The 20,938-nt window shown below is 33.4% G+C and overlaps 2 protein-coding genes across 8 annotated transcripts in view; one reads left to right on the forward strand and one right to left on the reverse strand.

Moving 5' to 3' along the window:
- LOC111045514 overlaps nucleotides 1-14,206 on the reverse strand; it is a 67,601-nt gene extending 53,395 nt beyond the window's left edge. For 3 of the 6 annotated variants that reach the window (XM_039432491.1, XM_039432490.1, XM_039432489.1), the window contains exons 1-4: nucleotides 14,037-14,205; nucleotides 11,704-11,756; nucleotides 4,808-4,866; nucleotides 4,338-4,514 (exon numbers count right to left, since the gene is read on the reverse strand). In XM_039432491.1, coding sequence (XP_039288425.1) covers nucleotides 4,338-4,514; nucleotides 4,808-4,866; nucleotides 11,704-11,755 — 288 coding nt within the window. In that variant the 5' untranslated portion in view covers nucleotide 11,756; nucleotides 14,037-14,205. Of the gene's footprint in view, nucleotides 1-4,337; nucleotides 4,515-4,807; nucleotides 4,867-11,703; nucleotides 11,757-14,036 lie in introns of all 6 variants that reach the window. The other 3 variants (XM_022330948.2, XM_022330949.2, XM_039432492.1) reach the window with 3 other exon arrangements.
- Nucleotides 14,207-16,187: 1,981 nt separating this feature from the next.
- Nucleotides 16,188-18,674, forward strand: LOC120352360. Of its 2 annotated transcripts, none has more exons than XM_039432493.1 (2): nucleotides 16,188-16,321; nucleotides 17,565-18,674. In XM_039432493.1, the coding sequence occupies exons 1-2, from the start codon at nucleotides 16,317-16,319 to the stop codon at nucleotides 18,277-18,279; spliced, it is 720 nt and encodes a 239-aa protein (XP_039288427.1). In that variant the 5' UTR covers nucleotides 16,188-16,316; the 3' UTR covers nucleotides 18,280-18,674. The 2 variants fall into 2 exon arrangements, with proteins under 2 accessions (XP_039288427.1, XP_039288428.1); XM_039432494.1 differs by lacking the exon at nucleotides 16,188-16,321 and adding an exon at nucleotides 16,361-16,397.
- Nucleotides 18,675-20,938: the final 2,264 nt, after the last annotated feature.

Genomic DNA, 20,938 nt, shown 5'->3' on the forward strand with positions numbered 1-20,938 from the left:
CCCCACACTTATATACCTCAGCAGGTATATAATCACTTCCAGGTGCTTTATTACTCTTCAGCTTGTCGATAGCCTCCTGCACTTCCCGCATGGTCGGCGGCTCCACTAGAGGCTCAGCAGTCATTATTTCCTCGGCAAACTCTTCATTATCTCTCTCTATACTCAGCTGCTCCTTGAAATATTCCTCCCACGTTTCTAATACTTTATTTTCTTCTCCAATTATTTGTCCCTCTTGGTCTTTACATAACTTTAATCTGGGTTGATACCCTCTCTTTATTGTATCGACCCTCTGATAGAATCCTCCTACATCATTCCGCAGGTACGCCGTCTCAATGTCTTCTAATCGCTTCTTTTGCCACTCTCTCTTTTTCTTCCTGCATATCTTGCTTGCAGTTCTTCTGAGTTCCTTGTATCTCTCTCTTTTAAGCCGCGTTTCCCTACCCATCATATCTCTCCATGCTTCATTCTTTCTTTGCAGTGCCCTACTACATTCTTCATCGAATCATTCTCCATTTCTTTCATTTTTTTTTCTCCCACAGTGTTTTTAATCACCTCTGTCATGGCGTGCTTCATATCATTCCATGCTCTGTTGCTATTAAATTCTTCAGGGGTTTCCGATAGTTTATTTGGGAGCCGTCTTTCCATTTCTTCCTCAAACCTTGTCCGACACTCCCCCTGCCTCAGTTTTTCCACTTCCCTCTTTATCCTTCTCTCTCCCTTAGTAGCGTGTGCAAGCGCCAATCTTTGTCTGAGAACTGCACACACCAAATAATGGTCGGAGTCACAGTTTGGGCCTCTTAATGATCTCACATCTGTGATAGATGAAGCATGTCTTGCCGATATTAGCACATGATCTATCTGGTTCACATTTTGTGTTCCAGGTATTCTCCATGTACCTTTATGAATATTTTTATGAGGGAAGCAAGTGCTCTTGATTATTAAGTTCTTCTCTACCGCAAATTGAACTATTCTTCTACCATTCTCATTGCATTCCTCATGCATTGAGTATTTTCCTGCTACTGGCTTCAGATAAGTCTCCTTTCCTACTTTTGCATTAAAATCTCCCAGTATTATAATGGTGTCATATTTCGGTGGTTTATCATATTCTGCGGCTATCAGGTCGTAAAAACTATCTTTGCCTACTTCGTCGCTGTCCTCCGTAGGCGCATACACTGATACCAAAGAAATATTTCGGAACTTTCCTTTCAATCTAAGAAGGCAAATTCTTTCGTTAATTGGGGCCCAACTTAGGATGCTCTTTTTCCACCGTCTGGTAATAATAAAACCTACTCCACTCATTCCAGACCTTGCCTCTGTTCCACTATACAGCAGAGTGAAATCTTTTTTGTCTATCCTACCTTGCCCTTGCCACCTTATTTCCTGTATTGCGACAACATCCAATTTAAAATGCTCTATTTCCTTGGCAATTTCGTGCATTTTTCCCGGCTGTAACATAGTCCTAACATTCCAAGTTGCAAGTCGTATATCCATGTCCTTAAATCTTGTTTTAGCTTTTCCATTATAATTTCCGTTCATCCTGTCCGTCCGAGGCTCATTGTTTGGTTTCCTAACAACTGTTTTTTTATGGGTTGGGTTGCTAGCCCCACGCCAACCCCCAACCTGGAGGACCAGGTCATTTTTTCGGGTTTCCCTCCCTAGCCTTTGGTAAGCCAATACCAAACTACAAGGCAGCAGTCAATTATCTGTTGGGGTTTTCTTCCCTTAGCCTTTGAGGATCCTCTGATCTCCGTCTGCAAGGCAGCAGCCGTGTTTGCTGGTTTTGGCCCACCCCGGGTATTTAATTTTACCGGTACCACCTATATCTAGGAGGCATTCCCCAATCCGCCACCTGGGGAGGCGCCCGATAGGAGACCAGCAACTCCCACGGGACTAATATACTCATATCCCATTAAAAATCAAATTGTTTCTTCGCGAGCGACTTTCAAAATCAAGTATAGTTTGATTATATAAAGTGTGTTGAGACTTCGCGACTTGGCCCTCCATCCGAAGAAATTACAGCAGTGCCAGTACATGTAAATTTGCGACTTTTCAAAAATTTTAAATTCAACCACAGAATTGTATGCAGAATATCATTCCCGATATTCCAGTAATTCTAAAAATGTTTCCAGGTTGTAGGATAAAAAATAAATTTAAATTTTCTATTAACTTGGAAACATTGCGATAATATTGTTTTCTTTTGAATATAACTTTTCTCAGAATTATGGGATGTCGTAATAAGTAAGAATTTTATATGACAATAACGGGGAAAATGTCTCCTCTCTATTGGTGTCAGGATCATTTTTATCCCACCTATAGTTATTTTTCAATTGATTTATTTATCGAGAGTACACTACATGAAAATAATAATACAACTCGAAGAGGTTTACGGCTTAACGCCAATACAAACCTCATTTACATCAAAAGTATGATACATATTCTTACTTAGTGATTCTGTACCATTATTACGTATGTAACAATTCATAATGTTATTGTATGACACATACATAATTAATTATTTTATTTGTCAATGTCGAGCAGAAAACATGACATTTTTGACATACTAAAAAATGTTCTTATCTCAAACGATAAGTGGGTGGTGAAAGCGAGAAAGTCTCATAAAAATAATTGAAATTATTTTTCCAAGTGTCAAAATAGTCAGAAGAACGTCGCAATTTTACACAATTTGGCAACGCTGTAATTTCCTCGGATGGAAGGCTACGTCTCAACTCGCTAGCGGATAAACAATTTGATTTTCAATGGGAGACACACTAGTGGTGAAGACTGTGTAGCCGAAGATAAAGCCTCTGTTCTGACTTTTTGGAAACAGCTGGAGAATTTCCTCGGATGGAAGGCTACGTCTCAACTCGCTAGCGGATAAACAATTTGATTTTCAATGGGAGACACACTAGTGGTGAAGACTGTGTAGCCGAAGATAAAGCCTAAGAATCCTTGAATCCTTGTATCCTTGAATCCTGCTCATTTTTTGGGAAAAGGTAATAACACTTACGGTAGTTAACACTGAAAGATGAGGAGATTAACACAATCTTCATAAATTTGAAGAAACTTGATAATACAAAAATTGTCATTCATAGGGATTATGTTTGCAAGGTGAGGTAAACTGAATCTCAGGTTAAGACTTTAAAACGTGATTCATACTGTAGAGTTCACCACAAATTGACAATAGTGTAATAACAACTAAATTAATTTGTATTATTTTATATATTATTATTATGTACTAGATGGCCCGGCGAACTTCCTACCGCCAAATAGTTAATGCATCTCATGACAAACTTTAGCTGGATGCACACCTTAGGAGGCGCGATGCGGCATTTTGCATCCGGGTGCTTCTTGCTTTGAATGGAAGAACTCACACACTGAATAGGACATGGAACGGTGTGATAAGGCAATCTCCATAAGATCAACACTTTGTATCACCAAGCCGCGCCTCCTCAGGTGTGCTTAGTCTTAGCTAAATCTGATACACTATATTTTTATGGAAATTATCCAACAATCAGTATTTTATATCTCAATATGGACTTCCTATGTGCTTAGTTAGTTGTACAGCAGTTGGTATTTTTAGATATAGTTGAATGCAGCTTGCTGGGAAATTGAATGGCATATCTCCTTGCTGCTGATTTTACCGTGCATTATAAATTCACAGCATTTCGAGATCTACGACCCAAGTTTGGACGTCGTTCGCACCGCGGAATTATTATTAGAATTACAATTTTGTGAATCAGTAGAAAGAAAAAAATAGAAAAACAGATCTACCGACGGCTGTTGGATGACGCAATGATTATAACAGCTGATTTTTATTTCTGTGTGTGGCTAGCTCACAAATATTCTTCCATAAGGATTACATGTAAACTTTGAAAGACCGTAGAAAAGAGTCCTAAAGTCTGATCATAAATTTGATAGGCCATAAACCTGCTCCTGAACATAACAAACACAACTAAACAAAAATCATCAAATTCGGTGCACACATGAAAAAGTTATTGAACGTCAAAATTTGAGGCTCGATTTTTATTTATATAGATTATTTTGATAAAACTATTCGTGACAATATGAAGTCTTAGTTTGATACTTGTTTTACAGTTCAGAATTAATTATCACAATATTATCTTTGTGATATGTGATGTCAACATTAATAATAATCAGAGAATTATGCTGAAAATCGTGTCTTTACTTTTGATGTCATCACCAGAGTCAACAAAGTAATGAAGTATTTATATTAGGCTACATCCTTCCTTGTCAGAGTAGAGAAGCTAGTTTGGAAAACTTCTTATTATTTATTTATCATTCTTAAAATAACGCATCATTAAAATCATTATTCTTACCTTCAAATCATTTTGCATCACATCGACATCATAACCAATCACGATATTTGCATCATCGACAATTAGAATGTCGCGAATGGCCGCTTCTGGTATACATGATAGAAATATTTTTAAAAAATTAATCATCAGTGATCTTTCATCGTCTCCGCATAGTCCCAAAAAAATGTGAAAGCAATCCTGAAATGGTGTTAAATAATTAATCGGATCATAATTAATCGAATTGTAAATTACAACGATATAATAACTTAGATGTTGAATAGATATTGTGATAGACCTACCACACTTCGCCTCGTCATCAAATTGAAGTTGTTCTAGATAGATCTTGATTAACTTGTTGAGAACAAGTCTAAAGTATAGGCCTAAAGTCTTGAAGAATGAATAAAATTGAGTTTTTATGATTAAAATATCATTTTCCATTACAGAACGTAAAAATCTTCGTATGACAAAGAAAATGTAATTGTGATTTTTACCTCTATCTGATAGCTGTGCATTCTCTTCATTATCAACTCATCAAGGATTTTCTCAAGATCTGTAAAAAATTGAAAAATAATTTTTCCAAATTATTGAAAAAATATGTTCCAATAAATAAATATGTAAAATTGAAGTCAACTAATCAAAAAAATATGGAACAAATAATAACAATACCAAGAAATAAAATCTATTACCTTAAAGTTCGCTCCAGTAGAATTTTCAATTGAGGATTTATTAAAAATGCAATTTAACTATAATAACCAATTCCTTGCTACAAAAACTTGACGAACTCAACTTAACGCCTCGTGTCCAGGGTCTTGCTATTGAGCATATTATGGGTCTGAAAACATTTGTCTGACAAGAATTTTGACTCATGATTCCCTCTGCATTATGAAAAAATTTAATGATCTATTCTCAATACTGATTTGTCATAATATGACTGAGCTGAGCCTTGGTCACACCACTGCGTTAAGCATGTCGGCGACGATTGAACCATTTAAACGCGGGTTAAAAATTCCAAGTCATGCAAATCGCAGTGGTATGCAAGAAACAAAGGCTTCATATGAAGCTAACATATATTATGTCTTACGAAAAGTTTTTACAAAGGTGGTTTTTCAATAAGACCGGCCTGAAATATCCTTTTTAAGGGACTGTTCTAACTAGTTTGTTGTGTAATATTACATTTTTCTTCTCACATTGGAATCGAATCTTCAATTCGAGATCTATGGAACTTTATAGTAAATGTCAGAGTTATCAATAGACGGACAAATTTTTTGACGGAGAATTTATTATCGTAAATGTTTGTTGCATTGTTCCATAATGTCACCGAGGTAGGGTTAACAAATTACTAAATAAATCGTTTATTTGAATAGAATATATGTATAAAAATTTAAAATAACATTTTCAAAATAAAGTTTTATTGAGAACAGATGTAGAATGTGAATTCTAAACTTATAAGTTATAATTTTGTGTTGACGTGTCTGTAAAGATCGATATTGAAGAGGGCGTTGTCTTTCGTGACTGGCAACTTGTGTCTTTTTCCTGTTGGACCTTCTTCTGAATATATGGCTGGCTGTTGCTTGTATAATTTTGTGCTCTGAATTATTGTCTGTTTAAGTAAATTTATTAATGTTTTAAATTGAGTTTTATATAAATTTTTGTGCATAATTTGCTGTTTGTATAGTAAAGCCAATAGCCACTGTGTTTCAACTGTAAACTAGATAAGTATTTTTTTAGTTCGTAATAACTCTGAAATCATTAGGCTTGTAAGTTATTGTTCGTTTTATATTTCTGTGTTTTTGCCAAAATTTTCATCTGAAGATTATAAGTTAATTTGCTCTGAAAACTGGATTTCTCATTCATAGGCAATAGATCCATTCACAGTTTATCAAGTATCTATTTTATTGGAGCCGACAACTTTCCTTAGTGTGATAGGTGTTATATGCTATTCCAACCGTTTAAGGAAAAATTGGTAGCACGGCAAATGGTACGCCCTGGTGTGGGACTGAATCACCACATTTGTTCCAAATGTTACCCCTGTGGTGGGACCGAATTACAAAATAAATATGTCCCAAATGGTACACTATGAAATCCCTGGTTATAGAAATTATTAGTGGATAGATATCTTGATAGGTTATGAATGGTTTGTTGCTGAGTGGGAAATCAGTTCAAGAGAGATCAAGTCCTAATGAATATATTATCTGTGCAGACTAGCAAAATGGCATACAATATGAAAAATATTAAAATTGATGATGAATTAATAGCTGCCTTAACACAACTGTTTGATAAGCAAGATGCTAAGTTAGACCAAATGTTTGAAAATCAAAATGCTATGTTTAATGCTAGGTTTGATGAGATGAAGCAAGAATTTGCTAGCATAAGACTAGAGCAGGTTAGTATAAACCTTCTATTGAAAAATGCAAATGAAACAGTGAAAGATAATCATGAAGATGAAAACAAATTGAAGCAGGATGATAGTAGTGTTAAGTTACAAGATCAACTCATTCAAGTTTCTGATAATGTAGGCCTAGTTACTGTTGTTGAAAAAGTCAACCATAGTGAAAGTGTAGAATTGAGTAAAGAAGTAGGTAGGGAGTTGTCTTCATTGAAAGTCAACTATCAAGAAAGTACTATTGCTACATTGAAGGTTAGGAAAACAGTAAACAAATCGTATGTTTCTATGGATCAGATTACTACATCAAAAGTTAGGAAGATTGTAAACAAAGTGAATGATTACATGAGACAGATTTCTGTAGAGGTTAGGAATAATGTGAACAAAATGAATGTTGCTTTGAGTCAAGTTGATGAGTTCAACTTTCAACTGAGAATTGAAAAGATGTATACTATGCATTCTCAAGTGACCATGACGAACTTTTGTAGGCAAAACTGCTTGGTTGAAACTAATGAACCCATGAATAAAATCATGCTATTGAAGAAAACAAAACGCAAAGTTTCCATTGATGTATTAGTATTCAAAGGTTGTTTCAAGTTGCTTATTTACAAGATGATGACTGTGAATCACATGATGAAAAGGTATTCCCCAACACACAATGATTAGGAATCCTGTGTTATGCCGGGATTCAGAATAGCATAATCGCTACACAGTGTATGGTAAGAGTCCATAATTGTGTCTTTTTTCTTTCCTGTAGCCTATTTTCTTGGCCCTTAATCTTTTCAATTTTCGATTCTTTCCTGTCTTTGTGTAATATTCAGTAAATTTCTTCTATGATGCATATCTTAACCAATCTTGTCCATAGTCATTTAAATTTGTATTTTTTCTGAAATAATTTTGGAAGTTGAAATAGTAGCTTATTTTCCTAATCTTTAAATTGTTGATAAAACTTAACTTTTCTAAAATCTATCCATTGTTGTGTAAATAATTGTTTGCTTGTGGTATATTTTTTCATCATGTATCACTTATGTGAAGTGTATCAATTTTGTGTGTATTGTTTTAGGGAATTTATTTACCCAGTTTTCTTTTTCTCTTGTTTGTATTTTTTAGGGAACTTATTTACCCAGTATTTCATCTTGATCATCTTTGTATCATAATCTTGAAATGTTTATACTTATTATACAGTCTTTAAATTTTAAATTATTTTAAAAAATAATTGGTTTAATTTAAAACATTGTGTTATATTATCAATTGAAATGAGTTAAAGGCTAAAATTTTTCTAAAGTGTTTTGTAATTGATATTTTTTTTCAAATTTTAAAACTGTTTGTTCTATAAATTTTGATATGATTGATTATCGTTTGAAATGGATGCTGGAGTGTATGTAGAATTTTTAGTGGGGTTTGTTGATTAGAATTTTGCTGGTATGTGATTGTTTTTTGAGATGGAAACCCATTATTGCCTAAAGAAGGAATAACAGAGGTTATGACTTAGAGAGGCAGTAATGAGATAATATTTTTTGTGTTGATTACTTATGTTGATTGCCATAGATGCAAAAATTAATGATTAATAATGTTGATTGCCATAGATGCAAAATAATGATTAATAATGTTGATTGCCATAGATGCAAAATGATGATTACTTATGAATATTGTTTGCCTTTGAAGCAAAATATTATTGATGTTTTGAATGGTTTCTTGTTTAATGATTGATAGTAAAGTTTTGTCATGAAATGTAGTTTGTGTTTAGAACATTGAAGAGTCGAAATAAACTATAGTATCCAACAAACGATGATTAATAATATTAAATAATTTGCTTTTTATACAATTTTTTGAACAAAATTAAAACTAAATAATTTTGAAACCCTGAATGATAAATCATAAATGTGAAATGAACATGCTATAAATGAAATGTTATATTAAATAATAATGAAATGCAAATATATTATGAAATGATTGAATAGAAAACCAAATGTCTGAAATTATTGAAATATGTATTGAAATTAAATTTTTGTTGTGTTGTTATGATGTTTGTTTTTTACAATTTTGATAATGATACAGGGTGTTATGAAATTATAATTCTATTTTGAAGAATGGATTAAATTTTGATATTTGAACAGTGAATAGATGAAAATGAATGATTTTTTTTTTAAATTTATCATTGATATGTCCATATTTTACAATTTATGTATTGCTGACTGTATAATAAGATGTTAACAAATTTCAATTTCATAGATACTTAAAATAATTTTTATGTGTATTAGATTGTATTGATAGCCTAATCAAGTTTTTCTTCTTAGTTTATAAGCATTTTAAGATAACAGGTACAGCACAGACATTAACATTGAAATAGTTATCATGTGAATCTCGAAATCAGTAACAAGTGAACGCCATGAAGAGTGTTAAGAACATTTGGGTGATTTTCAAACTAGTGTGACATAACTACGCCAATATCTACGCTGCGGCCTACACCAATAAATACGCCAATGTCAACACCAATAACTATGCCAAAATCTACGCCGATGCCTGTGCTGATGTCAACGCCAATATCTACGCCGATGCCTGCGCCGAAGCCAATATCTGCGCCAATGCTGATGCCAAAATCTGCGCCAATGCTGATGCCAACAACAAAAATCAATGCCAATAGCTACGCCAATGCCTGCGCCAATGCTGATGCCAACACCAAAATCAACGCCGATGCCTGTGCTGATGTCAATAGCTACGCCAATGCCAATAGCTACGTCAATGCCTGCGCCAATGCCAAAATCTGCACCAAAGCTGCACCAATGCCAATAGCTACGCCAATGCCTGCGCCAATGCTGATGCCAACACCAAAATCAACGCCGATGCCTGCGCTAATGCCAATAGCTACGCCAATGCCAATGCCTGCGCCAATGCCAATATCAACGCCGATGCCAAAGCCGACACCAAAGCATACACCAATAGCAATGCCAATGCTTATTGCTGACTCTGTATCTCAAACTTCAACACTACTGCATTACCTGGAGGTAATTGCCATCCATGTTCACATTCACAACTTTGAATTCAGAAGAACAGTCACAGTATCATGAAAGAATTGATTCAAAAAATCCTCTCCTAAATTATTCCTGTATGCAGAACTCTAAACCTTGAAAACTGAAAATATCAAAAAACCAAACCTTACCTAAATTAATCCTCACCTAAATTAATCCTGTATGCAGCGTCTATCTCTTTTCCAAAAAACAAATTACATTGTCATTTCAAGCCTGAAATGTACATTGTATAATTACAAATATGATACAAAATTTATGTGACTCTGTATCAAGTTTGGAATGCAGCCGTCTACTACAAACATGAAGAAATGCTAACAGAGATGTCACCTGTATCGAGTTTGGTATGCAGCAGTCGACTACAAGTATCAGCCCAACACTACGTGCATCCAGATCAGCCCAACACTTAACGTCATCACATTGGAGTCACACTTAACTGAAAATCATACTGAGTGCCTTAACGGACTGTTTTCCAAAATGTGCATCAATAAAATCAACCGCGGCAATAGTGAAAGAAATGAACATTTTTTGATTTATTGAAATTTTATGTGAAAATTAAATGTAACAATTCATCAATTCATTTAAAAAATAAATAATGATAATAAATTTTTTATTCAACATACTAAATTTTTTTTATGCAATAAAAATTAAATTTTTCTATCTATTAATTTATGTGCAATTTCAAAAAAAAAAACTATTCTTTACATATTAAACTTTCTGTTGAGATATTTTTCTTTAAATTATAAAGCTAAATCAAAAGTAATATTGATATTCTATATTTTGAGATATTGTTTGGAAACATATAACAAACGCTATTGATGAATTTTTATAATAATTTTCAATATTTTGGATGACATGTAATGTTTTTCTAGAAAAAATTGTTACTGTTCTCAAATTTAAATTTCAACAATTTTCATTAGGGTCAATGTAAATTTTTTCTTTAAATTTTCAAACAGTAAAATTTTTTTATGTCAAGAGGGGGGTATTTGTAATATTACATTTTTCTTCTCACATTGGAATCGAATCTTCAATTCGAGATCTATGGAACTTTATAGTAAATGTCAGAGTTATCAATAGACGGACAAATTTTTTGACGGAGAATTTATTATCGTAAATGTTTGTTGCATTGTTCCATAATGTCACCGAGGTAGGGTTAACAAATTACTAAATAAATCGTTTATTTGAATAGAATATATGTATAAAAATTTAAAATAACATTTTCAAAATAAAGTTTTATTGAGAACAGATGTAGAATGTGAATTCTAAACTTATAAGTTATAATTTTGTGTTGACGTGTCTGTAAAGATCGATATTGAAGAGGGCGTTGTCTTTCGTGACTGGCAACTTGTGTCTTTTTCCTGTTGGACCTTCTTCTGAATATATGGCTGGCTGTTGCTTGTATAATTTTGTGCTCTGAATTATTGTCTGTTTAAGTAAATTTATTAATGTTTTAAATTGAGTTTTATATAATTTTTTGTGCATAATTTGCTGTTTGTATAGTAAAGCCAATAGCCACTGTGTTTCAACTGTAAACTAGATAAGTATTTTTTTAGTTCGTAATAACTCTGAAATCATTAGGCTTGTAAGTTATTGTTCGTTTTATATTTCTGTGTTTTTGCCAAAATTTTCATCTGAAGATTATAAGTTAATTTGCTCTGAAAACTGGATTTCTCATTCATAGGCAATAGATCCATTCACAGTTTATCAAGTATCTATTTTATTGGAGCCGACAACTTTCCTTAGTGTGATAGGTGTTATATGCTATTCCAACCGTTTAAGGAAAAATTGGTAGCACGGCAGTTGAAAATGAATATTCTAGAACCGCCTTACGCAGTCCTAAGTTGTCAAACAAATTCAGAACTACACACTTGGATAAGGAAAGTACGATAAGAGAATACGAATTGATTCAAACATAATATTTGGATAAGCTAGCACAAAATCTTTAGAATCAGGTTGAATTAATTCATTTTAAACTTACCTTCATTTGATGCCATGTCAACACGTTGAATTACATCTCCTCCTTCCGCCATACTGAAAAATACATACTCTATAAGTGATTTCAATGCAATTGACCAAAAAGTTGATGCCTGTAGGCACTTGACCCTGAGAAAATAGTCGGTTTTAAGTTTTGTCGATTGTTTGGCAGTCAGCAGTTGGAGGATGAAGATATCCTACATCTATACCTCTTGAGACCGCTGCAAGTCGGAAAACCCGTCCGCTATGTGTGTGCTCACACCTGTATTTGGGAGCGCGTAAAGTGAGGAGGAAAGAGGTAGAAGTAGAGGTCCCTATATAATGGAGGTCTCATAGACATATTGAGAAGGGTTTATTGACACTCTTTCCTACTCTTTTAGAGTTAGTGATTTTCCAAGCACCGCGCGATTCATCACTCGAAACTGACTTTCAGATAAAAATTAATTCAAATGAGGAGTAAGTAGATTAGGTAAGTAGACTTGGTTGTCTACAAGAAATGCAACACTAGTGGTGACATGTTGTGCAAAGCAAGCAGGGTCACAAGGAACAGTGGCGGCACGGGATTGTGTCGTGGGTGGCTCGCAGAATGCTAGATTATGTTAGGGTTTGTCACTAACTTTGCTTCTTTCTGAATGGCCATATTCTAGTAGGCCAAATTTTAGAATTATTCAATCATTTACGAAAATGGTAATATTGTCATTGTAGTTGGATACTCAAAAGGGCCCTCCTTTTCCAGGGAAGTAACGTCAAGTTTTTAGTTTGTCACGTGATTTAAACAGATCCTTGCAGAGCACGGGTCATCTAATAGTAATTGATGAAACAAAATAAAATATAGTCTACAATATACCGGTCAGCAATAGACTGAAAAATATCCAAGACAGGAAAGCCTTCATCAGAAAACTAAAGCACTACCAAAGCAATAGGCCATACTACAGCCTGGACGAGATTGTAGACAAGCACAACTACAGACCATAAGAGATAGTTGACCCCTACAAAAGGGAAGATGAAGAGACGATTCCCGCAGCCCTGGCTGCTGGTGAAGACTGCAGAAGTATCAAGTAGGTAGTAAGTACTATGGTATACTAACATTTTAAAATCTTTTAAAGTTGAAATACTACATTTTCTTGATTTAAAAAAATAACTTAGTAACTAAATTAATAAGTTAAAGTTACTAGGCCTAACCCTAAACTTGTTTCATTAGATTTCCTGTAAAATTTTAAAACAATTTGGTCAATTTAATAGCCATTTACTATGGAAGTTACAAACCTAATATAAAACCGGTTTTAATGTATTCCTCGTCAAATTTCACATAAGAATTAAAAACCTATTGTAGCCATGATAAAATTATAAAAATTCAAGTTTCCGCCAGGTTTGTTCAGCTAATCCTTTAACTCGTCTTGACATCACCTATCGATTAATGTAGGTCTCAATACTGGATTCCTCGGCACATACTATACTGAAAAGTGGCCTTGATAAATTTTGATTGCATTCATCATTAGGCTATGTCTGTAGTTTTCATCATTATACCTACAGATTGAGTTCGTTGACCAACAAAATTGACTCAATCCTTCTATTTTTAGGAAATAACAGGATAAATTTAACTTGTATAAGGATATAATTTAAAAATTGCAAATGAGTTGTCAGCTCGATTATTAATTGCATGCAATTTATAACTCAATAGGTAGCCTACAACCTTTCATGACTTTCTACTGCTTTCATATAAAAGCTGTCAGAATGTAAGACAGATTTGAGCGAGTTCTCCAGAAAGGGGCTCAATTGATAATTATATTTTTAAATTGTTAAAAACTATCTGGGAACGTTGAGGAACTAGAAAAGGGTAGCGCTACGGAATTTGCTTTGTTGAATGATAGTTAAGGATAGCAACAACAATAATTAATAAAATACCGTACAGCCATTATAACGTAGCCTATACCTTACTATACCTTTGTTTGTGAGCGTACCAAATATCTTAATCAACATGAAAAATTAATTGTGGCTGGACAAGAATGAAGAATCATGATAAGATGGCAGGGATTGAAAAAATGTTTCCTAATAAATTTGGAGAAATTTATCATGATTGTACGAATATTGAAACTTTATTTAGCTAAATATTCAATTAATATACGGTACGCCAACTACAAATTCATTATACTTGTGATGTTTATTAATTTTTATAACCTATGTTATTGACAAAGTAAAAGTTTAACCAGAAGTAGTGACAAACAGCCTACATCAAGTGTAGGCTAATTTCGGCTTTACAAAATAATAAATAAAGGATTTGTAGCCTAAAGATTATATTGATAACAAGTTTTAATAAAATGTTATGGAATTAGATACCTGATCTGAAAATACGCAAAAGATTTTTATCAAAACTTCAAATCTCAAGAACATATTCAACGCACACAACCATGCTTGTTGATTTATGATTATAATATTATCTGTGATATTATTTGCATATTTGGTTCTTGGTTGTTTTGTTTCGCGCCTTGCGCGATTTGTTTTACGGGAAAGGCTTTAAAGGCTTTAATATGCAAACTGGTACCGTACTAACTTCAGTGAACTCTAAACTAACTGGAATGGACTAGCAACACAAAAAAAGTGAGGCAGCTGGTAAAGATAGGCAACCCGCATTGCTGTGGGATTCGTTCATTTTGTTACGCATTGGCTCTCATGGGAGAATGCATTGCACAGTCTCAATTTCTATTTTATTTCTATATTGTATGTCTTATTCCACGTAAGCGTTATTTTTCCTTTATTAAGCAGTTCATTGTTAACTTTTTGAGAGCAAAAATAATGAAATAGGTTGAATATTAATAAAGAAAAGAATTTTTTTATTTGTGACTGCAGTAGTTTTAGTATTGTCAACTTTTCACAAGCATGGGAATAACTTTGGGCCAGATTTAAGAGAAGCGTATTATTTATTTATTTTTATTTATTTAACAAGGAAAAATATAAACTATCATGAAATGATTGGGAATGAAAAAACAGGCTCATAGTCCAATCTCATATTTTTCACAATAAAAGTAGGTAAATAAAATAAATTATGATGATTCAATAACACAGGATTATTAAATTATGTAATGATAGCAATATACTAGGTATTCTGATAACATTTCAAATCAGTGTGGGAGTTTCAGAAATGATGCAAAGAAATCTATGAAGAAACATTATAATTATCAATTGTATTATAATTATGACCATATGATAAGCAAACAGTAAAATATGCTAAATAATAATTATTTTATAATTATAAATTATATAAACAATAATACACATAAAATTATTTAATAATTGTAAATTGAACGATTATTAAATTTATTTGAAATGGGAAGATTTCAAAAATTAATTACAATTCAGCTGATAGCAATATCATATTTTTCAAAATAAAAGTAGGTACCTAAAATAAATTATGTCATCTCATGATGACACAGAATTATTAATCATTATTGTAAAGCTGTGTTTACACAAAATTCATTAAATGTTTATTTTTTCGTACTTATAGATTCTATTAGATTATAGTATTATACTATCAGATTCTATTAGTATTATATGCTGCTACTTACACTAAATTTATATTATACATTATACATAAAATGTATGATACGCCTACTGTACCTACATAATATACCGTATACAAATATTATGATAAATATACTATATTATTATATGCTGATGCTTAACACCAAATTTATATCCATAAATTACATCATACATAGAATGTGTGATAGAATGAATGATAGTCTTTGTAGGGAAACATTCACAATTTCTGCATCAGATATTATTTATTCTTTTTTGAATAAGGATTAATTTGTTCTTCAACTATGTTTTTTATTTTAGATACTATAAAGTAGGCCGAAATTTTCAATAAACATAGAAACTATCACAGTACGGTATAACTTACTAGGAATATAAACAAATTTGTTGTTTTATTTTTGGTCAAATAAACTGATCAATATAGAAAGAAGTATTGGAAATGTATGTGAAACAAAAAGATTTCTTCAAAATAATTAACAGAATAAAAATGTTTGACTTACCTGTGAAAAGGTATTTCATTCCCTTTAACATGCCCATTCTTGCATCCAAATGCAACACAATACATCACCATTTTTCGGTCGTATTTTTATTCAATTCTACGCATTTCACTACAAATACATCACAATATTTAAGAGAAAAGGTTGTGATCTAATACTAATAGCCCTAATACTCATTCAAATCCGTTTTTAAACTTTAAAAATGAAAAAATCGTACTCAAGAGCTGCAACAGCCTGCTTGAATGTATGCGTACGAGAGAGAAGGGAATCCCACACGGTATTCCTGTCTCACTCACTCCGCCTTACACACTTTTGGTTGTAGCTAAGCATTGGACAGCCCGTTCCAGTTAGTTTAGAGTTTACTGACTAACTTCAGCCCAACGAGCTATTATAGTAAACTATAGAGTGGCTGTTGGTGTGCTTACAGCGCTCTCAATGTGTTACACGGCCAACTAAGGGCAGCCTTGACAGAGAGAGGCAACAAGAGCCAGTCTACCACTGCAGGAATAGATGTGTTTTTTTTTATTCAAATTGATTTCTATCAATATAAAATTATCATCCCAATTGGTACTTTTACGGAAATTGAATGAGGTATGTTTGAGAATATTCATCTCATTGGAATAACCTCTAGAATGTTCAGAATCGACTGAGGATACAAAATATAAATGTAGGTCTATAGCAGTAGGCTAGACTAGATCTGATCATGCCGACTATTTCATAATTTTGTTTGTGATATTACTTACAAATTGAATTGCATATGAAACTACAGTCGAGTTGGATAGATTTAGACTTATTAAACATTTCAACTGTACACTGTTAATATATTATTTATTTGTATTGTGTAGAGAATGTCAATGAAGTCATTCATCATACAAAAAGTTCCCACAGTCACAATTTTTTGGTATGTGTTTGTATATATTGCCATTATTTTATTGACTGCACTATCCCCAACGCAAGGTAACAAGAGGTGTTTTTATGTTGAGAAGATAAAAGGAAATAGTGTGTCAAAATTTTTTAGTAAATGTCTACTATAGTAACGTTTATTCACATCTTTTTTATGGAGCAATATTTGGGCCAATTGTAGTGATTTCCATTCACGTTTTGTGTTACAAAAAATAGCAATAAGAACCATGTATATGGTAATGATCCACCCCTTAAGCTCTGCAAACAGCTATTTGTTAGATTGAGAATTATGTGTTTGCTGTGTATTTTTATTTTTCAATGTTTATTATTTATAAAGATTAACTTGCTCTCATTCTCTAGTCATGTTGATGTTTATTCGCACAACATAAGAAATAGGTTGAACCTAGAAACGAATATTGTCGGTATAAATCTAGTCATATCAGTTTTAGGGATTGTGCAATTAGGTTTTATAATCAGTTACCATTACATATAAAGAGGCTTACTTGGAGGAAGTTATTTCAAAACACAAATTAAAAGAGACCAACATTTGGAATGCAGACGAGACTGGGATTTCAACCGTTCAAGACCCAGGGCTCATTTTGTCAGAGAAAGGGCAGAAAAGAGTAGAGTCCATCACAAGTTGGAAAAGGGGCAAGAATGTCACCATTTTGTGTGCAATGAGCTCAGGAGGCCAATTCTGCCCTCCGATGTTTATCTTTCCACAACAGCGTATGTGTCCAGCATTGGAAAGAAATGGACCGCCAGGATCTATTTACAGTTGCTCAAAATCTGGTTGGATAAATGAAGATTTATTTCTAGTTTGGTTGAAACATTTTGCAAGTTTCACTAATGCAAGTTTGGAAAACAAAGTTCTCTTGATTTAAGACAACCACAACTCTCATTGCACTTTGGAATCCTTTAATTTTTGCAGGGAGAATGGAATAGTCATGGTCTCATTGCCACGCCACACTTCACACAGGCTGCAACCATTGGATGTAGTTTTTTATTCACCACTGAAAGCAGCATACCGCAGAGAATGTGATTTATTCATGAAGTCCAGGAACTTGGTAAAAATCACCCCATACGATATATCAGAACTCTTCAACAAGGCCTATTCAAAGGTTGCAACAATAGCAAAGGCCACCAGTGGATTTGAGGTTACTGGCATACATCCATTGAATCCTGGTATTTTTACCGAAGAGGACTTTCTGATTGAGCAACATCTTCCTAACAATTCAGTTTCTACTACAGAAGAGGTAGCTTCATCAGCTTTAGAAGAGGTTGCCACAAGAGCTGTGAAAGAGGTCACTATGCAAGTTGTGGAAGAGGTAACTGAAAGTCCTCTTGATAATACTGATACATCTACAATGCCTCAGATCACTGTGCCTAACGAAAACATCTCTCCCTTACCAGGTTGCAGCAGTTGTCTGTCAGTTTCGGGGTTTCCAGCCAAAAAATCAAGGCCGAAACAACACTCAGAAATCCTCACTTCAACTCCCATCAAGAATCAGCTGGAAGAGAAGGCAGCTAAGGGGAAGATCAAGGAAGAGAGACAACAAAATAGTTTGAAAAAGAAAATGACTGAGAAATCATGTAACAAAGGACAAAATTTTACAAAAAAAGTAAGCCTACCAAACCTAACATGAAAGGAAAAAAGAAGGAACTAAAATATGACTCAAATTCTGAGAATGAAGAGTTTGTGTGGAATGACAATAATTCTGACCTAGAAATCACAGAATTTGACGATGATGTTTGTATTTACTGTCAAGACACAGGAAAAGATGGTGAGAGTTGGTTTCGCTGTACATCATGTGGATTGTGCGCTCACCAGCTATGTTCTGGTTGGGATAATGCAGAAGGATATAAATGTGACATTTGCTCTAAAATCGACTTGAACTAAGACTTGATATCCAGTGAATTCTGTTTATTTTGACCTAATCAACAGTTTCCACACATGAGCTTATGTTCTTATTTTGATTATGAAAACTTTGACCTTTGATTTTTGATTTAGAACTTTCATTATAAAATAAATACTTATAAACTACATCTTTATTCATAATTTTTTCCAATTTTCCTGTCATTTAATGCCATAATTTATTGAATCAGATACTGACTTTCATTACCCCGTAAGTGGGGGAATGGCGGTCAAATACAATTTTTTGATTTATGTTATTTAACTTGAAAATTTATTAATTTAGTACACAACTGTTAGTTTAATGTTGTAGAAAACAGTATTTGGGACATATGTATGTGACAATGAAAGTCGTAAGACCAAAATCCTTGGTCATACAGCGATTTTCCCTTATGTGACTCCCATTACCCCAGTCTCCCCTATAACTGATTTGCGCCTTGTATTTTATGCAAGTTCCCATTATAACAATAGGACCATTCAAATTTCCCGCCGCTTCTTGCCTCTCTCTGTCATGGCTGCCAATGTTCAATTTGTAACAGGAATAGTGGCCACTCAGCCGCTCTATAGTTTACTATAATAGCTCGTTGATACATACAGTATGGAAACTTGGCTAATACCCTGTCGCAAAAATCCGCCATCTTGTTAGGAAGCGCCGAATTGTAATATATAGTGAGGTCCACGTTATAATGGCAGTGAAGAAAGATAGGAGAAAAACGTTGCCAAGTCTCTCCATTTTGCTACTGAGTGTACACAGCTGTTACTCAATTCATCCCATTACATTTGATCAAAAAATAATTATCATTTCCATGATAAAATAATCAATTTAATGTCAAATTTATGGAATTTTTTTTATAATTTGATTCAAAAATTTGCTTTCATAACTGAAATCAGATTTTTATTTTTATACAAACCTGAAATGATGGCCAATTTAAAAAGCTGTGACACAACAATCTGAATTCCAAAACAACAGAAATTAAGTTATTTGGTAGTTATTCTATTCCAATTCCTTTTAAAATTAAAAGAAAAATAGATATCCTATCAAGTAATTTCAATGGAAATAATTCTAAAATAACCTTTCAATATTATTTATACCGGGACTAGTAGGTCTAACCTTTACATATAGACTAACTGAAGCATGGATGAAGTCTAGGATGGTTAGTTATCAACTTTTAAAATTTCATTTCAGGTATTTTAATTTGTGTTTCTCATATGGTAATGTCTAAAAATTATTTCATTGTTTCAAAAATACATTTTAAATCAATTATATGACTTGTGTACCAAAGTATTTTGATAGAATGAGGAAAAAATGGCGGCTGTGTTACTTTTGTACAGTCACTGTCAAAAGTAAAAATAAAATATTCTGGCAAACTGACAATATTGCAAAGCTAGAGGGATATAGCGCTATCTGTTTACAGATACTGTAACAGTATTGCCAACTGTACACTGCTAATTTGATTTGAAACTTTGCTTTTATATATGAGATCAGATTTTTATTTTTATACTAACCTGAAATGTCAGCTAATTTAAAAAGCTGTGATACAACAATCTAAATTTCAAAACAGAAATTAAGTTATTTGATAGGTATCCTGTTCCAATTTCCTTTAAAAATAATAGAAAAATAGAAATCCTATTTGAAATAAGTAATTTCAATGGAAATAATTCTGAAATAACCTTTCTATTTTAAAACTTGGAGAAATCGTGTGAAATCTATGAGTCGCAATGCAAAACTTCGCTTCTATCACAGGCAGTTTAATCAAAATAATTCAACATCCACTCTGTGGGATAATGTCAGAAGACTAGGAGCGCATAAAGCCAGATCTAATACTAGAATCAATATACCTCTTAATGAACTGAACGATTTCTTCACTCTCAGTTCAAATCAGCCAGATGCATCCAACGCACCACTGGCTTCAGACCATCTTATCATGCAGTTCAATCATAACTTGCCGGCAGAGAAATTCTATTTCTCACATGTTACTCCATCTATGGTGTCAAAGATAATATGTTCTTGCTCAAAAAACTCTAAAGGAATTGACAATATCCCAAGCTTATTTTATAAAAAATTGTTACCAGTTATTTTACCTTCTATCACTCACATATTCAATGTCTCTCTTCAGACAGGAAAATTTCCTGATCTCTGGAAATGCTCCATGGTGAAACCCATTCCTAAATCGACTAATCCAATCGCTCCTGCAGACTGCAGGCCCATCCATACTCTGTGTTCCATATCTAAGGCACTGGAGAGAATTGTGCATGCTCAGGTAAGTCAATATCTTTCAAGTTTTGACTTCTTTTCGAATTTCCAGTCTGGCTTCCGCCCAAATCATAGCACATGTACTGCTCTCTTGCGCATAACAGATGACATACGTGCAGCTATGGATAAAAGATTACTC

The sequence above is a fragment of the Nilaparvata lugens genome, chromosome 7 (assembly GCF_014356525.2).
Source record: "Nilaparvata lugens isolate BPH chromosome 7, ASM1435652v1, whole genome shotgun sequence".
NCBI lineage: Eukaryota > Metazoa > Arthropoda > Insecta > Hemiptera > Delphacidae > Nilaparvata > Nilaparvata lugens.